At 38.6% G+C, this 24,466-nt stretch overlaps 1 protein-coding gene across 1 annotated transcript; it reads right to left on the bottom strand.

The window, feature by feature from the left end:
- Positions 1–6,649: 6,649 nt before the first annotated feature.
- On the bottom strand, positions 6,650–7,051 carry LOC128097885 (40S ribosomal protein S17-like). The gene has a single exon (XM_052718726.1). The coding sequence runs from the start codon at positions 7,049–7,051 to the stop codon at positions 6,650–6,652; it is 402 nt and encodes a 133-aa protein (XP_052574686.1).
- Between the last annotated feature and the right edge of the window lie 17,415 nt (positions 7,052–24,466).

Below are 24,466 nucleotides of genomic sequence, written 5' to 3'. Positions count from 1 at the left end.
AATAATTCCCTTATGTAGCCCTGCTGGGTAAAGTAAGCTTTATGTACAGAATGGGAAAATATCCTCACCAACCCCACATCTGACAGAGGGCTGAACTCCAAAATATATAAGGAACTCAAGAAACTAGATATCAAAATACCAAACAATCTAATAAAAAAAGTGGGCTACAGAGCTAAACAGAGAATTCTCAATAGAAGAATCTGTAGATGAATTTCTAAATGGTCTTATTAAATAAAAAACATGGAGCCAAATATAGGAGTGAAAACCTTAGATCAGGGAAATAGGGAAAGCCACCAGCCAACCTTACCTCACCAACTCTGCATCTTCCAAATGTGAGTTACTTCCTGTCTTACCCATGCCTTTATTCTCTTGCTGTTCTGCCCTCTCATTGGCTGTCTTAGCCAAGCTACCTCACTTCCTCTTCCTACACAGCCCCATCACTTTCTATCTGTTTGTACAGACATCCAGACCTCTATGATTAGTACTGGGGTTAAAGGCGTGTGTCACCACACTTGGCTCTGTTCCCTAGTGTGGCCTTGAACACACAGACATCCTGCCTGCTAAGGGATAAAGGGCATGTGCTACTTGACTTATTGTTTACTTAAATTAGCTTGCTATTTTTTTCTGATCTGCAGGTAAGCTTTATTAAAGCACAAATAAAATATCACCATATTTCAGCATAAATAAAATATCACCATGAAAATCTCAAATGTCTGAAAGACATTTAAGAAATTGCTCAAAATCCTTAGTCATCAGGGAAATGCAAATCAAAACAACTATGAGATACCATTTTATACCCATCAGAATGGCTAAGATTCAAAACACTGATGAGAGCTTATGTTGAAGAGGATGTGGAGCAAGGGGAACACTCCTCTCCTGTAAGTAGAAGTGCAAACTTGTACATCCACTTTGGAAATCAGTAAATTGAGAATCAATCTACCTCAAGACCCAATGTTACACTCTTGGGTGTATATCCAAGAAATGCTCAATCATACCACAAGGACACTTGCTCAACTGTGTTCAAAGCAGCATTACTCATAATAGCCAGAACCTGGGAACAACCTAGATAGCCCTCAACTGAAGAATGGATAAAGAAAATGTAGCACATTTACACAATGGAGTACTACTCAGCAGTAAAAAACAATGACATCATAAAATTTGCAGGCAAGTGTATGGAACTAGAAAATATCATTCTGAGTGAGGCAATCCAGACTCAGACAGACAAACATGGCATGTACTCACTCAAAAGTGGATACTAATTGTAAAGCAAAGGATAACCAGATTACAACCTCAGCTCCAGAGAGGGTAGGTAACAAGGAGGACCTTAAGAGGGATGAATGGATCACCCTGGGAAGGGGAAATGAGATTTCTATGAGTAAACTGGGAGTAAGGGGGAGGGCAATAGAGGATAAGGGATGGGGGATAAGAACATAACAGAATGGGATGGTTGAGCTGGAACATGGACAGAGTGGGAGAGTAATGAAAGAGATACCTTGATAGAGGGAGACATCTTGGGGATAGGGAGAAACTTGGAGCTAGGGAAGTTCCCAGGAATCCATAAGGATGACCATAAGAATCCATAAGACTTCTAGCAGTAGTGGAGAGGGTGCCTGAACTGGCTTACCCTGGTAATCATTTTGTTGAATACCCTGTCATCATAGAGCCTTCATCCAGTAAGTGATGGAAGCAGATGAAGAGATCCACAGCCAATCACCAGGCCAAGCTCCAGGAGTTCAATCAAAGAGAGCAAAGAGGGATTCTATGAGCAAGGGATATCAAGATTACGATTTATAAAACCTACAGAAACAACCAAATCAAGCTAGTGGGAACTCATGAAGTTTAGACCAACAGCTGTGGAGCCTCCATGGTACTGGACTAGGCTGTCTGCATAAGCATGACAGTTCTGTAGCTTGATCTCTAGGGGTCCCCCTGGCAGTAGGATCTGAATTCATCCCTGGTGCATGAGCTGGCTTTTTTGAGCCCATTACCTATGATGGGACACTTTGCATTGCATTGATGCAGGGGGAGGGGCCTGCACCTGCCTAAACTGAATGTACCAGGCTCTACTGACTCCCCAAGAGACACCTTATCTTTTCAGAGGAGGGAATAGGGGTTGGGTTGGGGCAAAAGATGGGGGGGTGGGAGGAGGGAAGCTGGGGGTCTGTGATTGTTTGTAAGATAAATAAAGAATTTCTTAATAAAACAAAGTAAAAAATACAAGGATTTTACTGATGGCTCTGAGCAAACATATGGGAAGAAATTTATAAAGTGTACGTTTTTTTCATTTGGTGGTTTTAAAATAAAATTCTTTTGATTTCTTTCTATTAGATATTTGAGAAATTTTTTATACTGTGTTTTGATCATATTCACTCTCTCTTAACTCCTTCAAGATCTACTTTTCTTCACTACTTACCCAATTTTTTTATATTTTTTTCAACTCATCAAGTTCAGTTTGTATTACTTATAGTTCTTAGATATTTGGCCTTCTACTGGAACAGGGTTGACTTACCAGGGACAACACTCTTATAGGAAACTGACTATCCCCCTAGTATCTATCAAATGCCAATAGTCCTCAGCTATGGGTAGGTCTCTGTGACCATCTCCACTATGATGGTTAAATGTGCTTTGGCTTGAATTTGGATGGGTCTTGTGCCTGCTACCACAATTACTGTGAGGATACTTTCTTTGTATTCATCTACAATCTCTGGCTCTTAAAGTCTTTCTGCTCCCACCCCCATTGGAATAATGCATGAACCATGGGAGGAGGAGATATGATTTAGATGCCAAAATAGAAGTGGAGCCACAATAACTACTGGCCTGGCGAGAAATGTCCTCTTGTACAATAGTGGCACAGACATCATGAAAGACACAAATTACTTCCTGACTGTTATTCATCTACCAGAGTAATGAAAATAGGTGATAGAAATAGTATTAAACCAACTTCTGATGACTTATCATTAAACCCATAGATTATTGCATCTCTCAACACTTATCAGTGACGCTTCTATTTGCAGTAAATACAGATTAATATAGAATCCTTCAACTGGTCAAAGTGTAGAGAATAAGAGAATATAGAATGCTCAGATCTCTGACTCTTTAATCCAAGAATTATCTTCACTAAGTTTCACTAAGTTAATATGAAATTATGCTACAAACCCAGTACAGGTAATACACACACACACACACACACACACACACACACACACACACACACACACACACAAATAGTGGTAATAAGGAAAAATTATTCCACCTTGTTTACTTAGTTCAAACCACTTTATTATAAAACCATTCTTGGTTGGAGAAAGAATTAAGAATGTAACTTGTTAGTGGTAGATTTAGTTTTCCAAATCCACTTGAAATAAATGAATAAGCAATCAAAAAAGTCTGTGACTACAAATCTTCAGCAGAACAAGAATACAAGACCAAATGATGAACACTCCACACACTTTGGTTTCAAGAAGAACAAATTGGAACTAAGTCTGAATTTTTCTTCCACTGGCTAGCTTTCAAATGAGTTCTATGCATGCAGTTGAGGAAACAAGGATATCAACATTAATTAACTGTGGACCCTGTGAACTACACAATCAACCTTCCACAGAAGATGCACTGTTGTATGGGTAACCTAGCACCCTCTGATTGAATATGAAGCCTCCTCCACAGGAGGCAACCCATTCTGTAAACCTAATCAACCACCCATATCTAAGAAGGTCATAGGCCCAAAGGGGTAACTTAAATTTTAGTTGATTAACTAAATTGAGATAGTATCATTTGTCTTCTAAATATCTGTGTTTATACATGTAGACAACAGCTATTCTCATCCATATTCAGCAAAGCATCTTTAGTGAATGCAAAGACAGCCATGAAGCTTAGAATAAGTGACAGCTGAGTGCGCATTCCTAAACAAGACTTTATACTATGTCCTCTAAGGCTCAGGGAACATCATGGAGGAGGTGACATGAAGAATGTAAAAGCCAGAAGATAGGAGGAGGGGCTGCAAAATCATAGCCTCTTGACACATTATACATATTATAGTCACAAACGTAAAACACCTACAGTTACTTGCATTTGACCAAAAAGACTGGCCTGAACAATGTCATGGAATCATATCCAGCTTTTTTTTTCTTTATTTTATTTTTTTATTGAACTTTTGTATTGATTTTTTTTTAATTTGTATTTTTATTTTGCAATACAATTCAGTTCTACATATCAGCCACGGATTCCCTTGTTTTCCCCACTCCCACCCCTCTCCCCTTCCCCCCAGCCCACCCCCCATTCCCACCTCCTCCAGGCCAAAGCCTCCCCTGCGGACTGAGATCAACCTGGTAGACTCAGTCCAGGTAGGTTCAGTCCCCTCCTCCCAGGCCGAGCCAAGCGATCCTGCATAGGTCCCTGGTTTCAAACAGCCGACTCATGCAATGAGCACAGGACCCGGTCCCACTGCCTGGATGCCTCCCAAACAGATTAAGCCAATCAACTGTCTCACCCATTCAGAGGGCCTGATCCAGTTGGTGACCCCTCAGTCATTGGTTCAAAGTTCATGTGTTTCCATTCGTTTGGCTATTTGTCCCTGTGCTTTATCCAACCTTGGTCTCAACAATTCTCGCTCATATAAACCCTCCTCATTCTCGCTAATTGGACTCCCAGAGATCCACCAGGGGCATAGCCATGGATCTCTGCATCCAGATACCTCAGTCATTGGATGGGGTTTCTAGCACGACAATTAGGGTGTTTGGCCATCCCATCATCAGAGTAGGTCAGTTCGGGCTGTATCTCAACCATTGCCAGCAGTCTGTTTTTTGTGGATTTCTGTGGGCCTCTCTAGCACTCTGCTTCTTCCTATTCTCATGTGGTCTTCATTTATCATGGTCTCCTATTCCTTGTTCTCCCTCTCTGTTGTTGATCCAGCTGGGATCTCCCGCTCCCCCAAGCTCTCTTTCCCTCGACCCTCGCCCTTCATTACCCCCACTCATGTCCAGGCTGTTCATGATGATCTCTTCCATTTCTCCTTCATTGGGCAATCCCTGTGTCTTTCTTGGGGTCCTGTTTCCAGGTAGCCTCCCTGGTGATGTGAGTAACAGTCCAGTCATCCTTGTTCCTCATCTAGTATCCTCCTATGAGTTATTACATAGCATGTTTGTCTTTCTGAGTCTGGGTTACCTCACTCAGGATGATTTTTTCTAGATCCATCCATTTGTCTACAAACCTCATGATGTCATTGTTTTTCTCTGCTGAGTAGTATTCCATTGTGTATATGGACCACATTTTGTTTATCCATTCTTCAGCTGAAGGTCATCTAGGTTGTTTCCATGTTCTGGCTATTACAAACAATGCTGATATGAACATAGCTGAACAAGTGCTCTTGTGATGTGGTTGAGCATTCCTTGGGTATATGCCCAAGAGTGGTATAGCTGGATCTTGGGGGAGATGGATTCCTAATCTTCTAAGAAAGCACCATATTGATTTTCAAAGTGGTAGTACAAGCTTGCATTCCCACCAGCAGTGGAGGAGAGTTCCCCTAGCTCCACATCCTCTCCAGCATAAGGTGTCTTCAGTGTTTTTGATCTTAGCCATTCTGACAGGCGTAAGGTGGTATCTCAGAGTTGTTTTGATTTGCATTTCCCTGATGATTAGGGATGTTGAGCAATTCCTTAAATGTCTTTCAGCCATTTGAGTTTCCTCTGTTGAGAATTCTCTGTTTAGTTCTGTAGCCCATTTCTTAATTGGACTGTTGGGCATTTTGATGTCTAACTTCTTGAGTTCCTTATATATTCTGGATATCAGTCCTCTGTGAAGATCTTTTCCCATTCTGTAGGCTGTCGCTTTGCCTTGTTGACCGTATCCTTTGCTCTACAAAAGCTTCTCAGTTTCAAGATGTCCCATTGATTGATTGTTTCTTTCAGTGTCTGTGCTACTGGTGTTCTATTTAGGAAGTGATCTCCTATGCCAATGTGTTCAAGACTACTTCCTACTTTCTCTTCTAGCAGGTTCAGAGTAGCTGGATTTATGTTGAGGTCCTTGATCCACTTGGACTTAAGTTTTGTGCACGGTGATAGATATGGATCTATTTGCAGCCTTCTACATGTTGATATCCAGTTATGCCAGCACCATTTGTTGAAGATGCTTTCTTTTTTCCATTGTGCACTTTTGGCTTCTTTGTCAAAAATTATATGTTCATAGGTGTGAGGATTAATGTCAGGGTCTTCAATTTGATTCCATTGGTCCACATGTCAGTTTTTATGCCAGTACCAAACTGTTTTTATTACTGTAGGTCTATAGTAGAGCTTGAAGTCAGGGATCGTGATGCCTCCAGAGGTTGTGTTATTGTACAGAATTCTTTTGGCTATCCTGGGTTTTTTGTTTTTCCATATGAAGTTGAGTATTATTCTTTCCAAGTCTGTGAAGAATTGTGTTGGTATTTTGATGGGGATTGCATTGAATCTGTAGATTGCTTTTGGTAAGATTGCCATTTTTACTATGTTAGTTCTGCCTATCCATGAGCATGGGAGATCTTTCCATTTTCTGAGATCTTCTTCAATTTCTTTTTTCAGGGACATATCCAGCTTTTAAAGTACTTCCCATTACTACTGACTACCAATTTTTTTGTTGTTGTTGTTTTCAGGTTTATTGGAAATATGAAAGAACAGATTCAAACGGCTCCATGTGGTGTTTTGAAATTCATCCCAAATGTAGTCTGAGTGACCTGCAGGTTAGAGAGGCTCCCAAAGTCCAGAAGCATTTCCTTGGTGTCAGGATCTACCTCAACGTTCTCCTGATCCAGGGCTGAGACCTCAGGAACATAATTATCTCTCCTTTCGCTCTCTTCTTTCTGCAACTTGATAGAAATACCTCTCACAGGACCTCTCTGAATTTTCCTCATCAGATGTGTAACATAGCTGGCTATCTTGTTGCAGAGTTTCTTGCTGGGGATAATGGCCATCTCCTCACACATGCACTTGTTGGTGTGGAAGTCATTATGCAGGCACGTGTAGTACTTCTCAATAATGACCCAGGCCACCTTCTTCACAGTCTTGGTGTGAACAACGCCCATGTTGGACGAATCTTAAAAGGTCTTATTAATAAAAACAAACCTGGTGACAGTTATTGGGGTGAATGCTGGAAAATCAGAGAAGCAGAACCAGCCACAGCTAACCTCACCTCACCAATTCCTCAGCTGATCTCATTTCCTCAAACTGGAAGCCTCTGTGTCTTCATCCAAATGGCTCTCATCTGAACTGCTGCTCAAAAGCCTAAAAGCTTAATAGACTCTAGTTCCTGGTTTTCTCGACTTATATACCTTTCTGCTTCCTGCTATCACTTCCTGAGATTAAAGAGATGTGTCACCATGCCTGGCTGTTTCCAGTGTGGCTTTGAACTCACAGAGATTCGGATAGACCTCTGCCTCAAGAATGCTAGGGTTAAAGGTGTGTGTGCTGCCATTTTTTGGCCTCTATATCTATCTAGCAGTTGTTTTGTTCTCTGACGCCAGGTAAGTTTATTAAGGTGCACAATATATTGGAGGACACAATATTACCACAGGTCCTGGTAGAAGAGCTGATTACCAATTTGTAATAAATTCTGGAAGAGAAGAAATTATTGTCCTTGGCTGTGTACTACTTCTGTGCCCATCAGGATCCAATGGGTAGCTCCAAGTGCATAGTCAAACAACCCCAAATAAACTCATTTTATCACAGAATAAATCACAAAGAGACATGAATGTGAGCAAGAAATATAAAGTGAGGAGGATGGGTAGACAAGGGAGGAAAAGAGAGTCTTAGTTGAACAGATTAAAAGGGGGTGAGAATAATCAGAATATAGATACATGTGGATAACATAGTACATGTAGATAATTTTCAAAGTTGAAATTTAATTAATAAAAAGAGAGACCAATTAAAGAAATGTTTGGTTGTTGAAGTTACAAACTGCTTTGGTGAAAAAGTTAGTTAATAAATAAAACTTAGTAAATAAATGACAAAATACATTTTGGTCTACACAAAAGTGACTGTGATAGAATTCAGAGTAGATGATTTGTCTTGCATTTAGGTATTCATTTCAATTGGAAGTAGAGTTTTACTTCTTGAAAGTTTTCTGGAATGTTAATTTTTTACATATCAAGTGCACTTCTCTACATTTGTTTTATGTCAACTTTTCTCTTCATCTATTTGTTAGGTTGATAACTGTTTTATAGGTGCTCTCCATTAGCCAAGGCAATAGCTGTATTAGGTGTGTACAGAAGGTGTGAGAGGTAAGCCTCCATAGTAGTGTTATTTTATCTTTCTTCATGCAGAGGAAGTGTGAATATTCTGTAACTGCCAACCCTAATATTTATCAGTTGACTGAATTCAAATCATGTCTTAAGTTTGAAAATGATGATGAAAAGCAATCAGTTATCAAATCACTGTAAAACCCTCAGGACTTATTATTCAAAGGAAGGGAGGAAAAAAAACACATGGATAACCATTGCCCTTTCCTTAAAAAAGAAAAGCTTTGAAATATGTTTAAAAATATTTTATGAGGTCACAATAAAAAAAAACATAATTGGAAGAAAAATTCTGCTTGTCTAAGCGAAGAGCACATTTGTAGTGGTAGGGTAAATGTTTTATCGATTGGGAAGCTGGGAAACTCAAGTCATTACTCACCACCAGCTAAAGAATAATTGCTAATGCTCTGGCAGAAAGATTAAAAACAGTTTCTGGAAGTATTCTTTACAGTGATCAATGGTGTATCATCCCAGGCCATTGGCTCTTCAATAACATTTCCCCTTTTGGGATACAATCAATTTTTATAATATGATTCATTTGCCAGTGGGCATTCATTCCTCATGCGATGAAAAGGCATTCATGCATCTTAGATTGTTGAAAGTAATCTTATGCAGCAAAGACCAGGCTGTGGACAGAAGACCCACTTGAACCCATTTCTATTTTAAATAGCTTTGGAAATAATCTTTACTCAGGAAGGGGGAGGAGGAAGTGGGCAGTTGCTAGCTTCTTTATTGTTGCTTTGTTAATCTTTCGAGATTGTATTTAGCACACTGGCAGCAGTTGTGAACATCCTAACACAGGGATATTGACTGAGAGTGTTATGTCAGCTTTGCTCATATGCCACCACGAGCTGAACTCATTTGTACTACCAAAGAACTGATAAGCCAAGGTTGCCCACAGTTCTCTAGGTCCCAGCATTCTTTGGCAGAACTCAACTTTGCTTCACTGCTCCAGACCATGTTAACACATTCCAGCTTTAATAAACAACAGCTTCAATCATGAGATATACCCATTCTAATACTTCTCCCACAAGAATGCATGCTGAAAACCTGGAGCTATGATATCTTAAGCTCAAGCCTGTTATTGCACATATGATGAGAGAAACCCTAGCCCTGTTGCTTGCCAAATTGGTGAATAGTGAGGAGGAGGAGTAAGACAAGGAGGAGCAGCAGGAGGAATAAAAGGAAGAGGAGGGGGAGGATGAAGAGAAATTTCAGGAACAGGATGAGGAGGAAGAAAGGGAGAAGGAATAGGAGCAGGGGGCATGAAGAAAGCAGAGGAGGAAGAGAAGGAGGGGTAAGAGGAAGAAAGGAGAAAGAAGGAAAAGGAGGAGAAGAAGATGAAGAAAAAGAAGAAAGAAGGAGAAGGAGAAGGAGAAGAAAACAAAGCCAAGTTCACAAAGTAATAAAAGTGATTTTCCCCCCAGTTGGTGGTGGCATGCACCTTTAATTCCAACACCTAGGAGGCAGAGATAAGTGTATTTCTGAGTTCAAGATTAGCCTGGTGGACAGAGCAAGTTCCAGGACAGCCAGGGCTACACAGAGAAAACCTGTCTCACACACACACACACACACACAAAAAAAAAAAAAAAAAAAAAAAAAAAAAAACAATTATGAAATAAGCTGTTCAGCATCACAGAGCCAAAGCTGGAATTTTATTTCAGGGTTTGAACAATGTTTTTATGAGATTGCAGAAAACTCAATCTACTTTCTGCCTAATCCAAACCTTTCCTCAAAATCTCTCTCATGTCTTATGAAATAGAAACAACAAATTAAAACGGAAACTTGGCTTAGAGTGGTTACTTTTCAATGAACTCCTTTTGCAACTGTAATATTATGCCCTACGTAGGTGTCTGATATGTCTGATTTCCCTAAAACATTTTTTCACACTCATCGACTGCATTTCATTGTTGCATCTACATCCTATAGTTATTTATTGAAACACAATATTATTCTTACTATCTCTCTTTTGACTTCAAAGGGAAAATGCTACTCATAATAAAAGTGAAGACTAAAAGAAAACGTATCTATTTTGCTTTAAAGATTTCATTTTGTTTTTAAAATTGATACTTATACACATTAGGTATGTTACTGTGGTATTACTTTTCCTGAAATAAATGTTAGGTGATCTTTCTTGTAATCAAAAAGTTAAATTTTGGATGTTTACTTTGTTCTAGACATCAAGAAAAAGGCAAATTTTTAGAAGATGTGTGTGTATAAAAACTAGGCTATTTACTTGTCTGTCACACGAATTTTATGAACTGGAACTGAAATGTGGTGGGCATGTACTATTACCTTCTTTTCTTGCTCTTTAATCACACTATAAACCTGAAAAGTGAACACTAACTACCATCACAGAACTAGCTTCAATCATACTAATCACAGAACTGGGTCTCTAGACAGTGGATTTTCTTAGCTATCTTGCTTTATATTCTGCTCATAATTATAAAGGTTTCCAAATTCTTAAGTATGTATTTCTATACCTGTAATTCAAGCCTTTTCCAAATCTACACCCAATGAACTCACTTGCCCAGTGTATTATTTAGCAACTGATGTTTGAATCTTAAGTGCCTACCTTTATTCTTTTTGTGATATTTGGCCTTGTGTCTTTCCTCCTTTGTAATTTTATTTTAATGTTGAAAGAAATCACAGTCTAATTTGAAATTTCCAGAATTTACCTTTCCATCCTCTAAACTTTTGTTTCACCTTGCTTTATACTGCCCAAGAATACTTTTTATTTGCATGTTATAATCATATAGCTGTCTCATAGGCTTTATTATATATTTGCATTTGTCTTGGTGTGTACAAACATTCAAGATTCATAACAGGTACTATATTTGCTAAATTAGTGAAATATATATGTGTTAGCAGATATTTTATTAGGAGAATTGTTACAAACATTTTTCTAGATGTATATGTCTTTCCTGTGAGAACACTATCAATTTGTTTTAGTTTTAACCAAGTTAATTTCAGTCAGACCTTGGTCTTTGGGAAAAATGTCATTTTTCTAAGGTTTTAGGAAAAGCAAAAATTATGTTTTTACAGTTCTGGCTTCTGACATGACAATTTAGCATAGACATATCTGGTTTCCCTGGAGAACACTCTCAGCTGCATATCGATGTCTTCTCCTTTGTCCTCATGAGGACTTCACTCTGTTCTTGTATATCCCTGGTGTCTCTCTTCTAAGAGTCACAATTGAGCTTGAATAAAGCTTTATGTAATGAGATTACTGTAACTTGGCTATCTTTTACAGGTTCTGTCTTCAAATACACTGAAATTCAGAGGCACTAACTAGGCTTAGGTGTTAAACATATACATTAGAGGAAGTGAAATGTGACTTTTGTGAAAAGACATAAAATACTATATTATGATGAACTGATTATTGAGTCTTAAGAATGAATAATTATCATGCAACCAATTGAATTCTTTTTAATGCTTTTAAAGGATGGTCACTGTGTTAACAACTTTTATGTCAGCTTGACACAAGTTATAGTCAACTAAGTGGAAGGGACCTTGTGTTGCACAAATTCTCAATGGTCTTATAATAAAAACCAAGAGCTGTATATCAGGGTGAAAGCTGAAGGACCAGAGAAGCAGAGCAAGCCACAGCAACCACCTTTTACCTCACCAACTTCTGAGCCTGAACAAGCCTGAGTTCCTGTCTCCTCCCGCCTTATGTTCCTTTCTCTGTCCAGTCACTTCCTTCTGACCTCTGTGGCTAACTCTGTGACTGACTCCTCTGATCTTCAAGCAAGTTTTATTTCTTAGATTACAAACAATATATCATCATAACCTTGATTGAGAAAATACCTCTATAATATTAGGCTATAGCCAAATTTGTAGAATGTACAGAATAGAACATTTTATTAGTGATTGATATAAGAGAGTGCAGAATATTGTAAGTGGCGCCACAACTGGGCTGATATTTCTGGGTTATATAAGATTGCAAACTAGGCAAGCCATGAGGAGAAAGTCAGTAAGCAGCACTCCTCCTTGGCTTCTGCATAAGCTCCTGCATCCAGGTTACTTCCCTGTTTGTGTTCCTGTCTTGACTTACTTTGATGATGAACATTGAAATAAACCATTTTCTCTCCAAGTTGCTTTGGTCATAGTGTTTCATCACATCAGTAATAATATTAAATTAGATGGCCACCTTGACAGTGATTTTGTTAGCAGATTTACAAATGTATGGATAACATAGTAAACAGTAAAAGTCTAAGGTGATTTCAATTACAGAGAAATTCTTCAAGTCCAAGCCAGGGCAATCTCAAGGTACAGAATGAGGAAGGCAGTATATAAAAATTTCCTTCTATGATGCAAGTGTAGGATAGTCTAAAGAGCTCCTAGGCTAGCATATTGTTGATGCTCCAATGAAGTAGAAAAGAGATCAAAGATATTTAAGGCAATATTTAAGCTTGAGGTATGCTGGGAGTGTTCAAAACAGGGGAAATTCGTAATATAGTATCTGAAAATTTATACCTTCCCTAGCCCAAGTAATGAACCATAAACTACCCATGTAACTTTGGAATGAGTATTTCTCTTTATGTAGCAAAAGAAGACAGTAGCCATTTATTTCTCCAGTTGCTGTCCTAGCTTGCCTTTGATTGGCAAGGCCTTAATATTAGTGCTTTCCTCCAGGAATGTCAAGGAAGTTGTCTCCCCATGATGCAGTCTTATGAACTCTCCACTTATACTTCAGGTTTTCTTTTGTTTGTGATTATCCCAGTTCTATGCAACATTGCTGTTATTACAATAATATCACTTTGTTGAATGATTCTAAACTGGTAAATGGAGAAAAGGAGAACGTTTGTACATAACATTCACCTAACCTCTGGAAAGCACACAGCAAGCTGCTAAGAGTCACTGTATCAGAGATATAACTGACCCTCTAAATGATAATGGATTGAGCCACCATCCTTGTGTGTGTGTTTGTGTGTGTGTGTGTAATGTTTTTATTTATTTGATTTTTATTTTATTTTTTTATTCTTTTTTCTTTTTATTTTTCTTTATTAAGAAATTTTCTACTCACTCTACATACCACCGGCAGATCCCATCTCCTCCCTTCTCCCACCCCCAGCCCTCCCTCCCAAGCCACCCCACATCCCCCACATTCCCCAAATCAAGGTCTCCCATAGGGAGTCAAAGAGCCTGGCACATTGAGCCTAGGCAGGTCCAAGCTCTTCCACACTGCACTAAAGCTGCACAACGTGTCATACCACTGTCTCTGGGCTCCTAAAAGCCTGCCCATGCACCAAGGATGGATCCCTATCCCTCTGTCTGGGTGCCCCCCTAAACAGTTCTAGCCAAACAACCATCTTCCATATCCAGAGGGCCTAGTCCACTTCCATGGGGGCTCCACATCCACTAGTCTACAGTTCATGGGCTTCCACCAGTGTGGCCGGTCATCTCTGCATGTCTTCCCATCATGATCTCGATGCCCTCCACCTGCAGAATCCCTCCTCTCTCTCATAGATTGGTTCCCGGATCTCAGTCTGGTGCCTGGCCATGGATCTCTGCATCTGCCTCCATCAGTCACTGGACAAGGGCTCTATGATGGTGGTTAGGGTATTCACTAGACCAGTCACCAGAGTAGACAAGTCCAGGCACCCTCTAGACCACTGCCAGCACTCCCAGATGGGGTCATCATTATGTATTCCTAAGAGCCTCCCTGGTACCCTGCCTCTTCTTATTCCCAAGATGTCCTTATCTATCATGGTATATCCCTCCCTGCTCTCTCACTCTGTCCCTGTTCTAGCTTGACCCTCCCATTTCCCTTTGTTCTCATCCCCCACTCCTCCCATCCATTTCCCCGCCACTCCCAGTCCACTCATGTAGATCTTATCCACTTCTCCTTTGCTGGGCCATTCATGTGTCCCTCCTAGGGTCTTTTCCTGTTATCTAGCCTCTCTGGAGCTGTGGGCTGCAGTCTGGCCATCCCTTCTCTCAAATCCAGTATCCACTTATGAATGAGTACATACAGTGTTTTTCCTTCTGAGTCTGGAATACCTTACTCAGGATGATATTTTCTAGTTCCATCCATTTGCCTGCAAATTTCATGATATCATTGTTTTTTACTGCTGAATGGTACTCCATTGTATATATGTGCCACATTTTCTTTATCCATTCATCAGTTGAGGGGCACTAGGTTGTTTCTAGGTTTTTGCTATTATGAATAAGGCTGATAAGAACATAGTTGAGCATGTGTCCTTGTGGTAAGATTGAACATTCCTTGGGTATATGCCAAGAGTGGTATAGCTGGGTCTTGATGAAGACTTATTCTCAATTTTCTGAGAAACCACCATACTGATTTCCAGAGTGGCTGTACAAGTTTGCATTCCCACCAATAATGGAGGAGTGTTCCCCTTGCTCCATATCCCCTCCAATGTGAGCTGTCTGCAGTGTTTTATCTTAGCCATTCTGACAGGTGTAAGATGGTATCTCAGAGTTGTTTTGATTTGCATTTCCCTGATGACTAAGGATGCTGAGCAATTCTTTAACTGTCTTTCAGCCATTTGAGATTCTTCTGTTGAGAATTCTCTGTTAAGCTGTATAGCCCATTTTTTAATTGGATTGTTTAGTATTTTGAAGTCTAGCTTTTTGAGTTCTTTATATATTTTGGAGATCAGCCCTCTGTCAGATGTGGGGTTGGTGAAGAACTTTTCCCATTCTGTAGGCTGTTGTTTTGTATTGTTGACCATGTACATTGCTCTAAAAAAGCATCTCAGGTTCAGGAGGTCCCATCTATTAATTGTTGCTCCCAGTGTCTGTGCTACTGGTGTTATATTTAGGAAGTGAGCCACCATCCTTCATTGCATGTGAAACAACATGGGCAATTCACTGAAAAAAGGAATGATGGCTACAGATCAATTAAAAATAACAACAGAAACCATTAGACATTAAATGATAATAAGCATCATTAAGGAGTTATGTTAATGAAATATTTTTAAGTGGGTTAGATGAAAGAGATCATAAAAAGAGAGGAATTGAGAAAAGGAAGGGGAGAAAATAAACAAGGGAAAGGAAAAGGGAATCTGAAGATTGCTGTTGGAAATATTCTTCTAGATATTCAGAAATATGTTGCCTTGAGACACACATGGCCCAAAATAAAAATAATACTCCATGCAATACTTTAAATTGAAACACAAATTTTTTTAATGAAAGATGAGTAGGTAGTAGATAGTGAATGTGTGTGTGTGTGTGTGTATGTGTGTGTGTGTGTGTGTGTGTGTGTGTGTGTGTGTGTGTAAGAGAGAGAGAGAGAGAGAGAGAGAGAGAGAGAGAGAGAGAGAGAGAGATCAAGGGGATGGAGCATGTTACTACTGTGGGAGGAGAACAAAATCAATATTTAAAGGAGAAGACCTGAAGGCAGGCATTCCATGCTAGTAGGTATTGTATAGAACTGGAATCAAAAGCTGACTGTGGTCACTTGAATGAAAATGGCCCCTATCAGCTCACAGGGAATGTCACTATTAGGAGTTGTGGCCTTGTTGGAGTAGGTGTGTCACTTTGGATGGGGTTTGAAGCTTCAGAACTACAGGCCAAGCCCAGTGGCTTAATGTCTTTTCCTGATGGCTACAGGTTGGGATGTAGAACATTCAAACCCTATCCAGCAGCACCATATCTGCCTGAACACCCCTATGCTTACTACTATGATGACAATGGACTAAAACTCTGAATTACAAGCCAGCTCCAATTAAAAGCTTTCCTTTATAAGAGTTGCCATGGTCATGGTGTCTCCTCACAGCAATAAACCCCAAGACAAAAGTTTTCACTAGGGACTAGGGTTGAAGCATGAAAGACAGTGGTGCTGAAGTTAATTTGACTATGGGGGACCAGGTCAAGAGGTGTCAGAGTAGATGAATATTAGCATGTGTCCTAGAGTCCATTCTTGTGGTACTTTGGCAAAAAATAGTACTTTACTCGCTTGTCTAAAAAATATGCTTGGGCTAAATTGAAAAGTTTATGATTAATTGTACTGGCAGAGGAGATTTCAAAACAGCCAGTGTTGACTGTGCCATATAGTTATTAGTGGCTGCACTTATTCAGATCTATGGGAAGGAGCAAGCTGAGCAAGGAAAAATACAAAATGTACAGTTTGAGGATAAAGAAGGTGCTAGGAAGTTTTCACAGATCAAAGAAAAGCCAGATGCCAAGTGGAATTAAGAGAGTGGTAACCTTGGAGCAATACACTACTCAGCTAAGTTCCCAACTTGTGAAAAGTTGTGTGCCATCGTTTCCAGCTCTAAATCAGCCTTTTGATACAAACATAACTGTAGTAATCTTGGCCTTCCAGATTCCCACCAGAATGACTCTGCTTTCAGAATTCTAGGTCTTTGTAATCTGAAACTCAAGACTCTTGAACAGTCTTCCTAAAAACTAATTCCAACAATTTATGCAACTTGTGGGCAGGTCTGTCAAATCACTATCTCATTTCCAGTACTAATTTTCTGTATTAGCTATTTATCTCATCCAGTGATAAAACACTTGAATGAAGGAGATTAAAGGAAAAATTATTTAATTTTGTTTGTTATTTGGTGGTTTAACGTCTATAACAGTGAAGAAGGCACAGTGGTGGATAGATCCACGTTAGTAGGAACATGAATTATTTGCTTGTTATAACTACTAATAAGGATCAAAGAGAGAGAGAGAAACAGAGAAACTATGATGCAGAGAGAGGCAGAGAGAAAGGGAGACAGGGAGAGATACAGAGTGAGTGACAGAGAAGGGGGGAGACAGAGAATGTTATTGAGAAAGAGTGAGCTATAACCCCCAAAGCCCATCCCTAAATGGCCCACGGCATCCAGCTGGGTTTTCTGTTGAAAGGTTCCTTAATTCAGCATCATGAGCTAGAGACCAATGTCCAAACATATGAGGTTGTGGGAAACACTTCAAACTCTATCTTTTCTGAATACCTATCCACTTTACTTATCCCTATTAAGTGAATACTATAAATGAACATACCTGCTCACTTTCAAAACAATGATGATTGAAATTAATTGTCTTCCTGAAGCTCCAGGAGCGTGAGTACTTCATTTATTCTTCTGGTGTTGACCTTCCTCTTAAGATTGTATCCCTGGGGCAAGAAACCACAAGTCGATTGACTTGTATAACCTCATTCCACACATAAGAGTAAGGACGTCTGTTTGAAGGAAACAGATGAGGTCTTGCATAACTATGTTTACTAGAAGTAGAAAAAAGAACTGAGGTTCTATTCCAAATATCAAAGATACTACAGCAAGAAAAGAGGGTCAAGCTAAAAAGTTCCCATCTCTTAGATGTTTCATCCTGCAATTGAATCAGCTGTTAGTCCAATGCTCAGTTAATATGTCTTCTTTAGGACAGATATTTGGTTGGTTTGCTTGTTGATATGATCACCTAAGCTTATTACTAGTTTTCCTCTGCTCATTTCTTTAATTTATGCACCACTTTGACAGCTATCTGAAAAGTCAACAGCCTCTGTAGCAGAAAGCTGCACTCATTCTAGCATGAACTGGAGAATCTGCATAAAATTCTGACATGACTTTGACATTTTTAAAATTATATATTCAAGTAATGAAGATATTTTATACCTGGTTTGTCTTCTACATGCCACAATATAGAAGATACCTAATGTATTTTAGAATGGAGGGGTAGATAAATTAATTTCATCCAAGTTAACCATTGTTGAATGGCTTAATTAGTTCTGGTTAAATGTATTTTATTGATTATTCTCAGCTTTGCTAATGGTTTTTTACAACAGTTTAGTGTAGATAGGCACATAAGTATGTACTATAAAATGTACTATAAGCATAGCAATTTACAAAGCTATAATCATATGTTTTTATGAGGCACCATTTTATACTGTTTTCAACATATCTTATAATATTTCACTTTTTAGAAAAGGCTTGCTTGGAAATTCCTTGATTTTTTTCTTATTTTATTTTATTTCATTTTATTTTCTCCCTTTCATGAAAAATAGATTTTTTTTTCTCATACAATATATCCTGATTACAGATTCTCCTCCCTCTATTCCTCCCAGTTGCTTCCCACTTCCCCTCCCATCAGGATCCACTCCCTTTTTGTCTCTCATTAGAGAAGAGCAGGTTTCTAAGAGGTAACAACAAACCATAACAAAATAATTATTGGGTAATCATATGCCTTTCTCCTCCTATTAAATTTCTTTCCCCTTCAGACTTTGTCGAGTCCTATAGGTAGGATGGGTCCAATCTATCAATTGCTTTCTCCTAATCCCCCTTTTCTTTGTATGCTCATTTTAATTGCTTATACTTCTTATGTTCTTTTTGTAATTGTAACCACAGCAACTCTATTTATCTCAACAAGGCAAGGTCATTTGTTCAAAAAAGGGTGAAGCAGGGCTAAGGTAGGGGTTGCAAAGTATCCAATCTTATACTTTTATTTTAGTAACACACTCATTTGAAAATGAAATAATTAATTTAAAATCAGAGTCAGTTGGTAATGAAAGGATAAGGACAAGACAGAGTCAAAACTCCACTAGCAGAGCACATGTGAATAAGAGATAGACTCTGGCACTGGAATTTGAGTTTATGAGAAAATAATGTGACTCCAGCTACTGGAAAAGAACACCTGATGGGCTGCTTCCCATGCTGGAAATGATGGAGAGAGTGAATAGTCTTGGAACCACAGCTTCATAATTAAAATCTCTATCATAATTTATTAATTGAAAACAATAATATTTAGTTCATAACATCCTCAAAATGTGACATGTAATAAATGCTATAGCATCTATAAATCACTCAGAAAAAAATCACAAATGCATAAAAATGACATATAAATTACTTTAGTGAAAGGAAAGTTCATTTCATGCTTTGTTACTAGTTACTACACGAGAATAGTAATATTGTCAAATTATTATAAAATGTGGTATTAAATAATTTTAAATTCTCTTAAGTAGGTTTCATCTTTTTATGCTAAATTGAAATATATTCTCAAGTTAATTAAGGTGCCATTTCTGTTACATTGTATGAATCACTATTGGTCATGGTTAATTACCTGATGGAAGCCAAACAATTCACAATTTCAAGCAGTAAGACTGAATGAGATCATTGAGGTAAGGTTGAGATCCAATCTGCTATGGTTGTAATCCTCCCAAGATGAGAGTTTGGGATGTAGTAGCACACAGAAAAAAAGATCATGTGAAGATAGGGCAGATGGCAATACGTAAACCAAAGAGACGACCTCAGCATGAACAACTCTGTAACAACTTCAACATAAAATTTTGGCTTCTGAAACTCTGGAAAGTTAATTTCTATTCTTTACTGTCTGTAACACATTAATATAGCAGTCCTGACAAATAATAGAAGCAATATACATGCAGTGAAAAAGATGAAACCATAATTATATCAATATCCAATTTTTAGTGATATAATTAGTGCAGAAAATTCAGTACCAATATAGGAAATTTAAATAATGGTATCAATCACCTAGATGTAACATGTTATTGTAATTATTTTATAATAATAGACTGGAGTTTAAAAGCAATATGTAACCAGAACATACTTGGATACATATTGCTATTAAGTCCACTTAAAATATTTTTCAGTATATGAAACTTCTGGGCTGATCAAACAAATATTATTATACTTCAAAAGCTAAATCTTAAAAACATTCCCTAATCACCACAAAATTAAATAAAAAGTAAAGAAATAAGGATGATAGGAAAGTCTCTGATATTTTCCAGGAAAATTAGGAAATGTTTTGAGTTGACTGATAATAAAATTATAATGAAAAAGTGAATATGACTAATTATTTTAACCAAATTCTTACATTAGAGTTTATTAAGGACATGAGTTCAACAACCTAAGCTTCTACTTTAAGAACTTAGTTTCAAAAGCAAATTAAATTAAGAAAGAAATGATGAAACATGAAAAAACAAAATTGAAAGCAATTATAAAAGAGAAAATCAGTAAAAATAAATCTAGTTTATTTACAAGTTCCTAAATAAAACGAAAATAATTTTTTCTCATTTTATTAGATTTTCTAAGGTTCATGAGTATATTTCAATACAGTGAAACAAACTAAAGGACTCAAATGATGAAGAAATAGCATAGGTGTGATCCCTGAGGAATTATGCACATTCATTTTCTAGGGATTGAATGCGAATGCCCAAAGCACTTATACATACATACTTCTGCAACTGACATCAAGTGAATTCATTTGATAAAAATTAATAATTTGATAAAATATGGACCAAGGTTTCTAGAGGTCAAATAATGGACAGAGGAGCCCTTAACTAATGAATCTCATTTCACAGAAATATTCTGAAGAGAATTACAGTTCTGTATTCCTTGACTACAGTATTCTACAAAAATATTTAAGAGGAATAAACACGAACTTTAAATATATATATATATATATATATATATATATATATATATCATAAAATAGTCAGAAACAACAACAAACATTTCTGTTTTGTTTTGTTTTTTCGAGACAGGATTTCTCTGTGTAGCTTTGCGCCTTTCCTGGAACTAACTCTGTAGACCAGGCTGGCCTTGAACTCACAGAGATCTGCCTGGCTCTGCCTCCCAAGTGCTGGGATTAAAGGCGTGTGCCACCACCACCTGGCCTTCAACAACCATTTCTGGATAGTATGATTTTTATACCAAAATTAGAAACAAAACAAAGAACTATCAAAACCACCAACAACAAAAAAAAACAAAACTTTAAGCAAAGAATTCTGAAAACTAAGAGCCCTAAAAGAAATACAAAAGTCACTGGCAAATTTTAATAAAAATGTTTTTCATCATTATACTGTAAAACTGAATATATTCATGTTATAAAATCCTCAAATCTTATTCTTGAATTATAATGTTTTCCTAGGAATACAAAAGCATATGCTCACACACAAAAATACATTGTAAATTACTGTACCTAACAGCTTTATTCATAAGAGTCAAAAATTGTAAAAATTACTTACATGTTAAGTTTAGTAAATGAAGATAAATAGAAGCATTGCACATGTATAAACAGAGTACTATACATCCATAATCCAGGGAAATGTTATTGGATGCACAAAAGCACTATATTGAGTGCAAAAGCCATTTACCTCAGGTTGGATACTATATGACTGTTTGTACATGATATTAAGGAAAAGATGGGTGTAGCACTACTACCCATTCACGATGTCCCAGTGAGGGGCTGAGGATTAAAACAGAGACAAGACTGTAGTTAGAGTTTTCCTGCCTGGCCCACAGTCAGGATAAATCTCTCTCACCTGTCAGCCCCACAGCCTCTCAAACCCAACCAAGTAAACACAGAGACTTATATTGCTTACAAACTGTATGGCCATGCCAGGCTTCTTGCTAACTGTTCTTATAGCTTAAATTAATCCATTTCTATAAATCTATACCTTGCCACGTGGCTCGTGGCTTACCGGCATCTTCACATGCTGTTTCTCATCGTGGCAGCTGGCAGTGTCTCTCTGACTCAGCCTTCCACTTCCCAGCTTTATTCTCCTCCTTGTCCTGCCTACACTTCCTGCCTAGCCAATGGCCAATCAGTGTTTTATTTATTGACTAATTAGCAGCACATTTGCCATACAGAACATCCCACAGCACAAGACAGTGTGTCATTCATCTCAGTAAAATGTCGTTTATTGAAGGAGGGAAGAGGCCTTAAATACAGGCTGACAGCACAGTGGGAGAACTCCAGAGGGCAGAAGTTAGCTACAGATGTTTTACATTCTTGTATACACCAATATGCAGGATGCCCAAACAAGGAACCTCTCTGGTAAGCTGTTTAGGAGGAAGGAAACTGGCAGGGAATTAGCATAGAGAGGATATCTGATCAAGGTCAGCAAGCAAGGCAACAGCTACCCAAGGAACGGATTCAAGGCCCAACAGATTCCCTCCTTACTAAAAAGAAAAATGAGCTTCTGTCTTAGGTTACATGGGACATCAGCACATCACCTTACCCGTCATCAAGACACCTGCCCAGGCCACGCAGGCTCTCTGTCTTAGGTTGTTAGGTGCCCTCCAAGAATTACCTATCATTGAACACATTATCATATAGGCTCAACCATGTGTGATCTCAAAGTGGTGCTGGGCTTGCAATCTGTGCATTCAACACTTAAAAGACCAACAGAAGTCCTAACCCACCCATAGCCAGTAGGCTAAGGGCAATTGAGCCATTCCCTTCCTTAATGAGCCTTACTGCAAATTGGAGTCCTCATAAGAGGGCATCCCAAAAGTAAGTGGAACTCGAGTTTTATTAATATTATAACTTCCAAAGCCAATTGAAATGTATATTACTGCTGAATTAAATTTATCATACCCAATAGAATGAAGGAGTAATTAATGGTGGTAGCTACTTTTGCTGCCAGGGTCTCCACTGTACTAGCTGTAGTAACCAACTGTGAAATAGCAATCCCAGAAACAGTAGCAGTGGTGGCCGCTACCACTGTAGTAGTAATAACAGCTGCAGTGAAGTCAAATTCTCTTCTGGAGTGTGTGAGCACCATCTGTGTCTTACTGCCATGGTCCACTGGCATGGACACCACTCCAGGAACATGAACCACCCAGCATGACTTAAGCTGGCAGTTCTATAAAGAACAATTAAGAACCACAAAGAAAAACAGAGATAGCACACAAGGAGCAGAACTAATGGTCTCATAATGCCTACATTTCAGGCTCACAAATTTTAAGATATCTTCAAAAGGGGGCCAGATGAATTTCAGGAGGCCATAAATGTTGCACAGAGCCACTCCTGAAAAGGTAGGTACTACACCAGCTTGAAGAGGATTGTGAAAATGAAAAGACTTAGCTGGCATGGTATTGTTAAGAAATGGAGGTCAGTGACTATACTACCAAATGTCAGGGTTACTCTTTAATCTCTAAGGTGCCTGGGTGACACGTTCTCAAACATTCTTGAAAAAGCAGTTACCATACATTACCTTCTGGAGAATCCAACCGCATGGCTTCAGTTCCTAGGCTTATGTTAATGCTTGCCAAGGCCAGACATATTGGGCTCTCAGTCCCCACTGGCATCAGAAGGGGAGAGTTTTTCACAAAGGCCCAATGAGTCTCTGCCATGTTGGGATTCAGCAGCAGCCACAGAGTACACACAGCACTTGGGAACCCAAAGAGGAACCTCATTGTCCTGCGGAAAGACATAAACAGACCCCCGGGCCCACCCAAGCACCGGATCAGGTCCCCTCCAAGTGCCAGTAGAAAGATCCTTCCATCCCACCAGAGGATGATTTGCAACAGGAGCCCTCCAGTGCTTATCTACAGAGGATATTCCAGCAAAATCCACTGATAAAAAATTTTAAATATATAAAACAAGGGAAAGAATAGAATGTGGAGAGGAAGGATGAGCCCCTAGCTCCCCCCTTTTTACTTTAGCAAAACATGTTCTTAAGGTATGATGGCAGCATTCTACTATAGCCTGTCCTTGAGGATTATAGGAAATACCAGTCTTATTAACAATAGAAAAATCTTGGCAGAATTTTGAAAACACTGTACTGCTGTAGGTGGGACCATTATCAATCTTTATGCATTTTGACACTCCCATATAAGCAAAAGCATGAAGACAATGATTCTTCACATCCTTAACCTTCTCACCTGAATGGGCAGAGGCAAAAATTATAGAGGAATATGTATCAATAGATACATGGACATATTGTAATTTTCCAAAGGAAGGCACATGTGTGATGTCCATTTGTCACACATGATTAGGTAAAAATCCTTGGGGATTAACTCCCAAATGAGGAACAGGTAAAAATTCAACACAAATAGGACATGATTTAACTATCTGGATGGCTGATTCCCAGGTTATGCCCATATGATGACAGAGAGATCCAGCATTAAGATGATAATGTTGATGCAACTGAGTAACCCTTTCAAAGGTGGAACAAATTAATGTGACAGTCATACAAGTAACGGCATCAGCCCTCTGATTACCTTTGCTTAGAGGTCCAGGTAATAGAGTATGAGCTCTAAGATGGCCCACATAAAGGTTATGAGAGTGGGACCAAATGAGTCCTTGCACTTGCAATAAATATTCATGAATGGGAGAGATGGATGGTATGTAGAATGTTGTCTCCAAAGCCACAATGGCATGTGCCACATATTGGCTATCAGTATAAACATTTACAAGTTCATCAGAAAACATCTGTAAAGCAAGCAACAGTGCCTGTACCTCTGCCATCTGGGCAGAAGTGCCCTGGACTTTCATTATCTTCACTGT

Source organism: Peromyscus californicus, unplaced genomic scaffold, assembly GCF_007827085.1.
Source record: "Peromyscus californicus insignis strain IS unplaced genomic scaffold, ASM782708v3 Scaffold_5__1_contigs__length_169319896, whole genome shotgun sequence".
In the NCBI taxonomy this organism is placed as follows: domain Eukaryota; kingdom Metazoa; phylum Chordata; class Mammalia; order Rodentia; family Cricetidae; genus Peromyscus; species Peromyscus californicus.
The sequence above is the reverse complement of the archived record's forward strand: the minus strand, read 5'-3'. Positions and strand labels throughout refer to the sequence as shown.

What these genes read in the sequence shown, in the direction of transcription:
- LOC128097885 (XM_052718726.1), bottom strand. Translation starts at nt 7,051, where the DNA reads ATGGGCGTTGTTCACACCAAGACTGTGAAGAAGGTGGCCTGGGTCATT.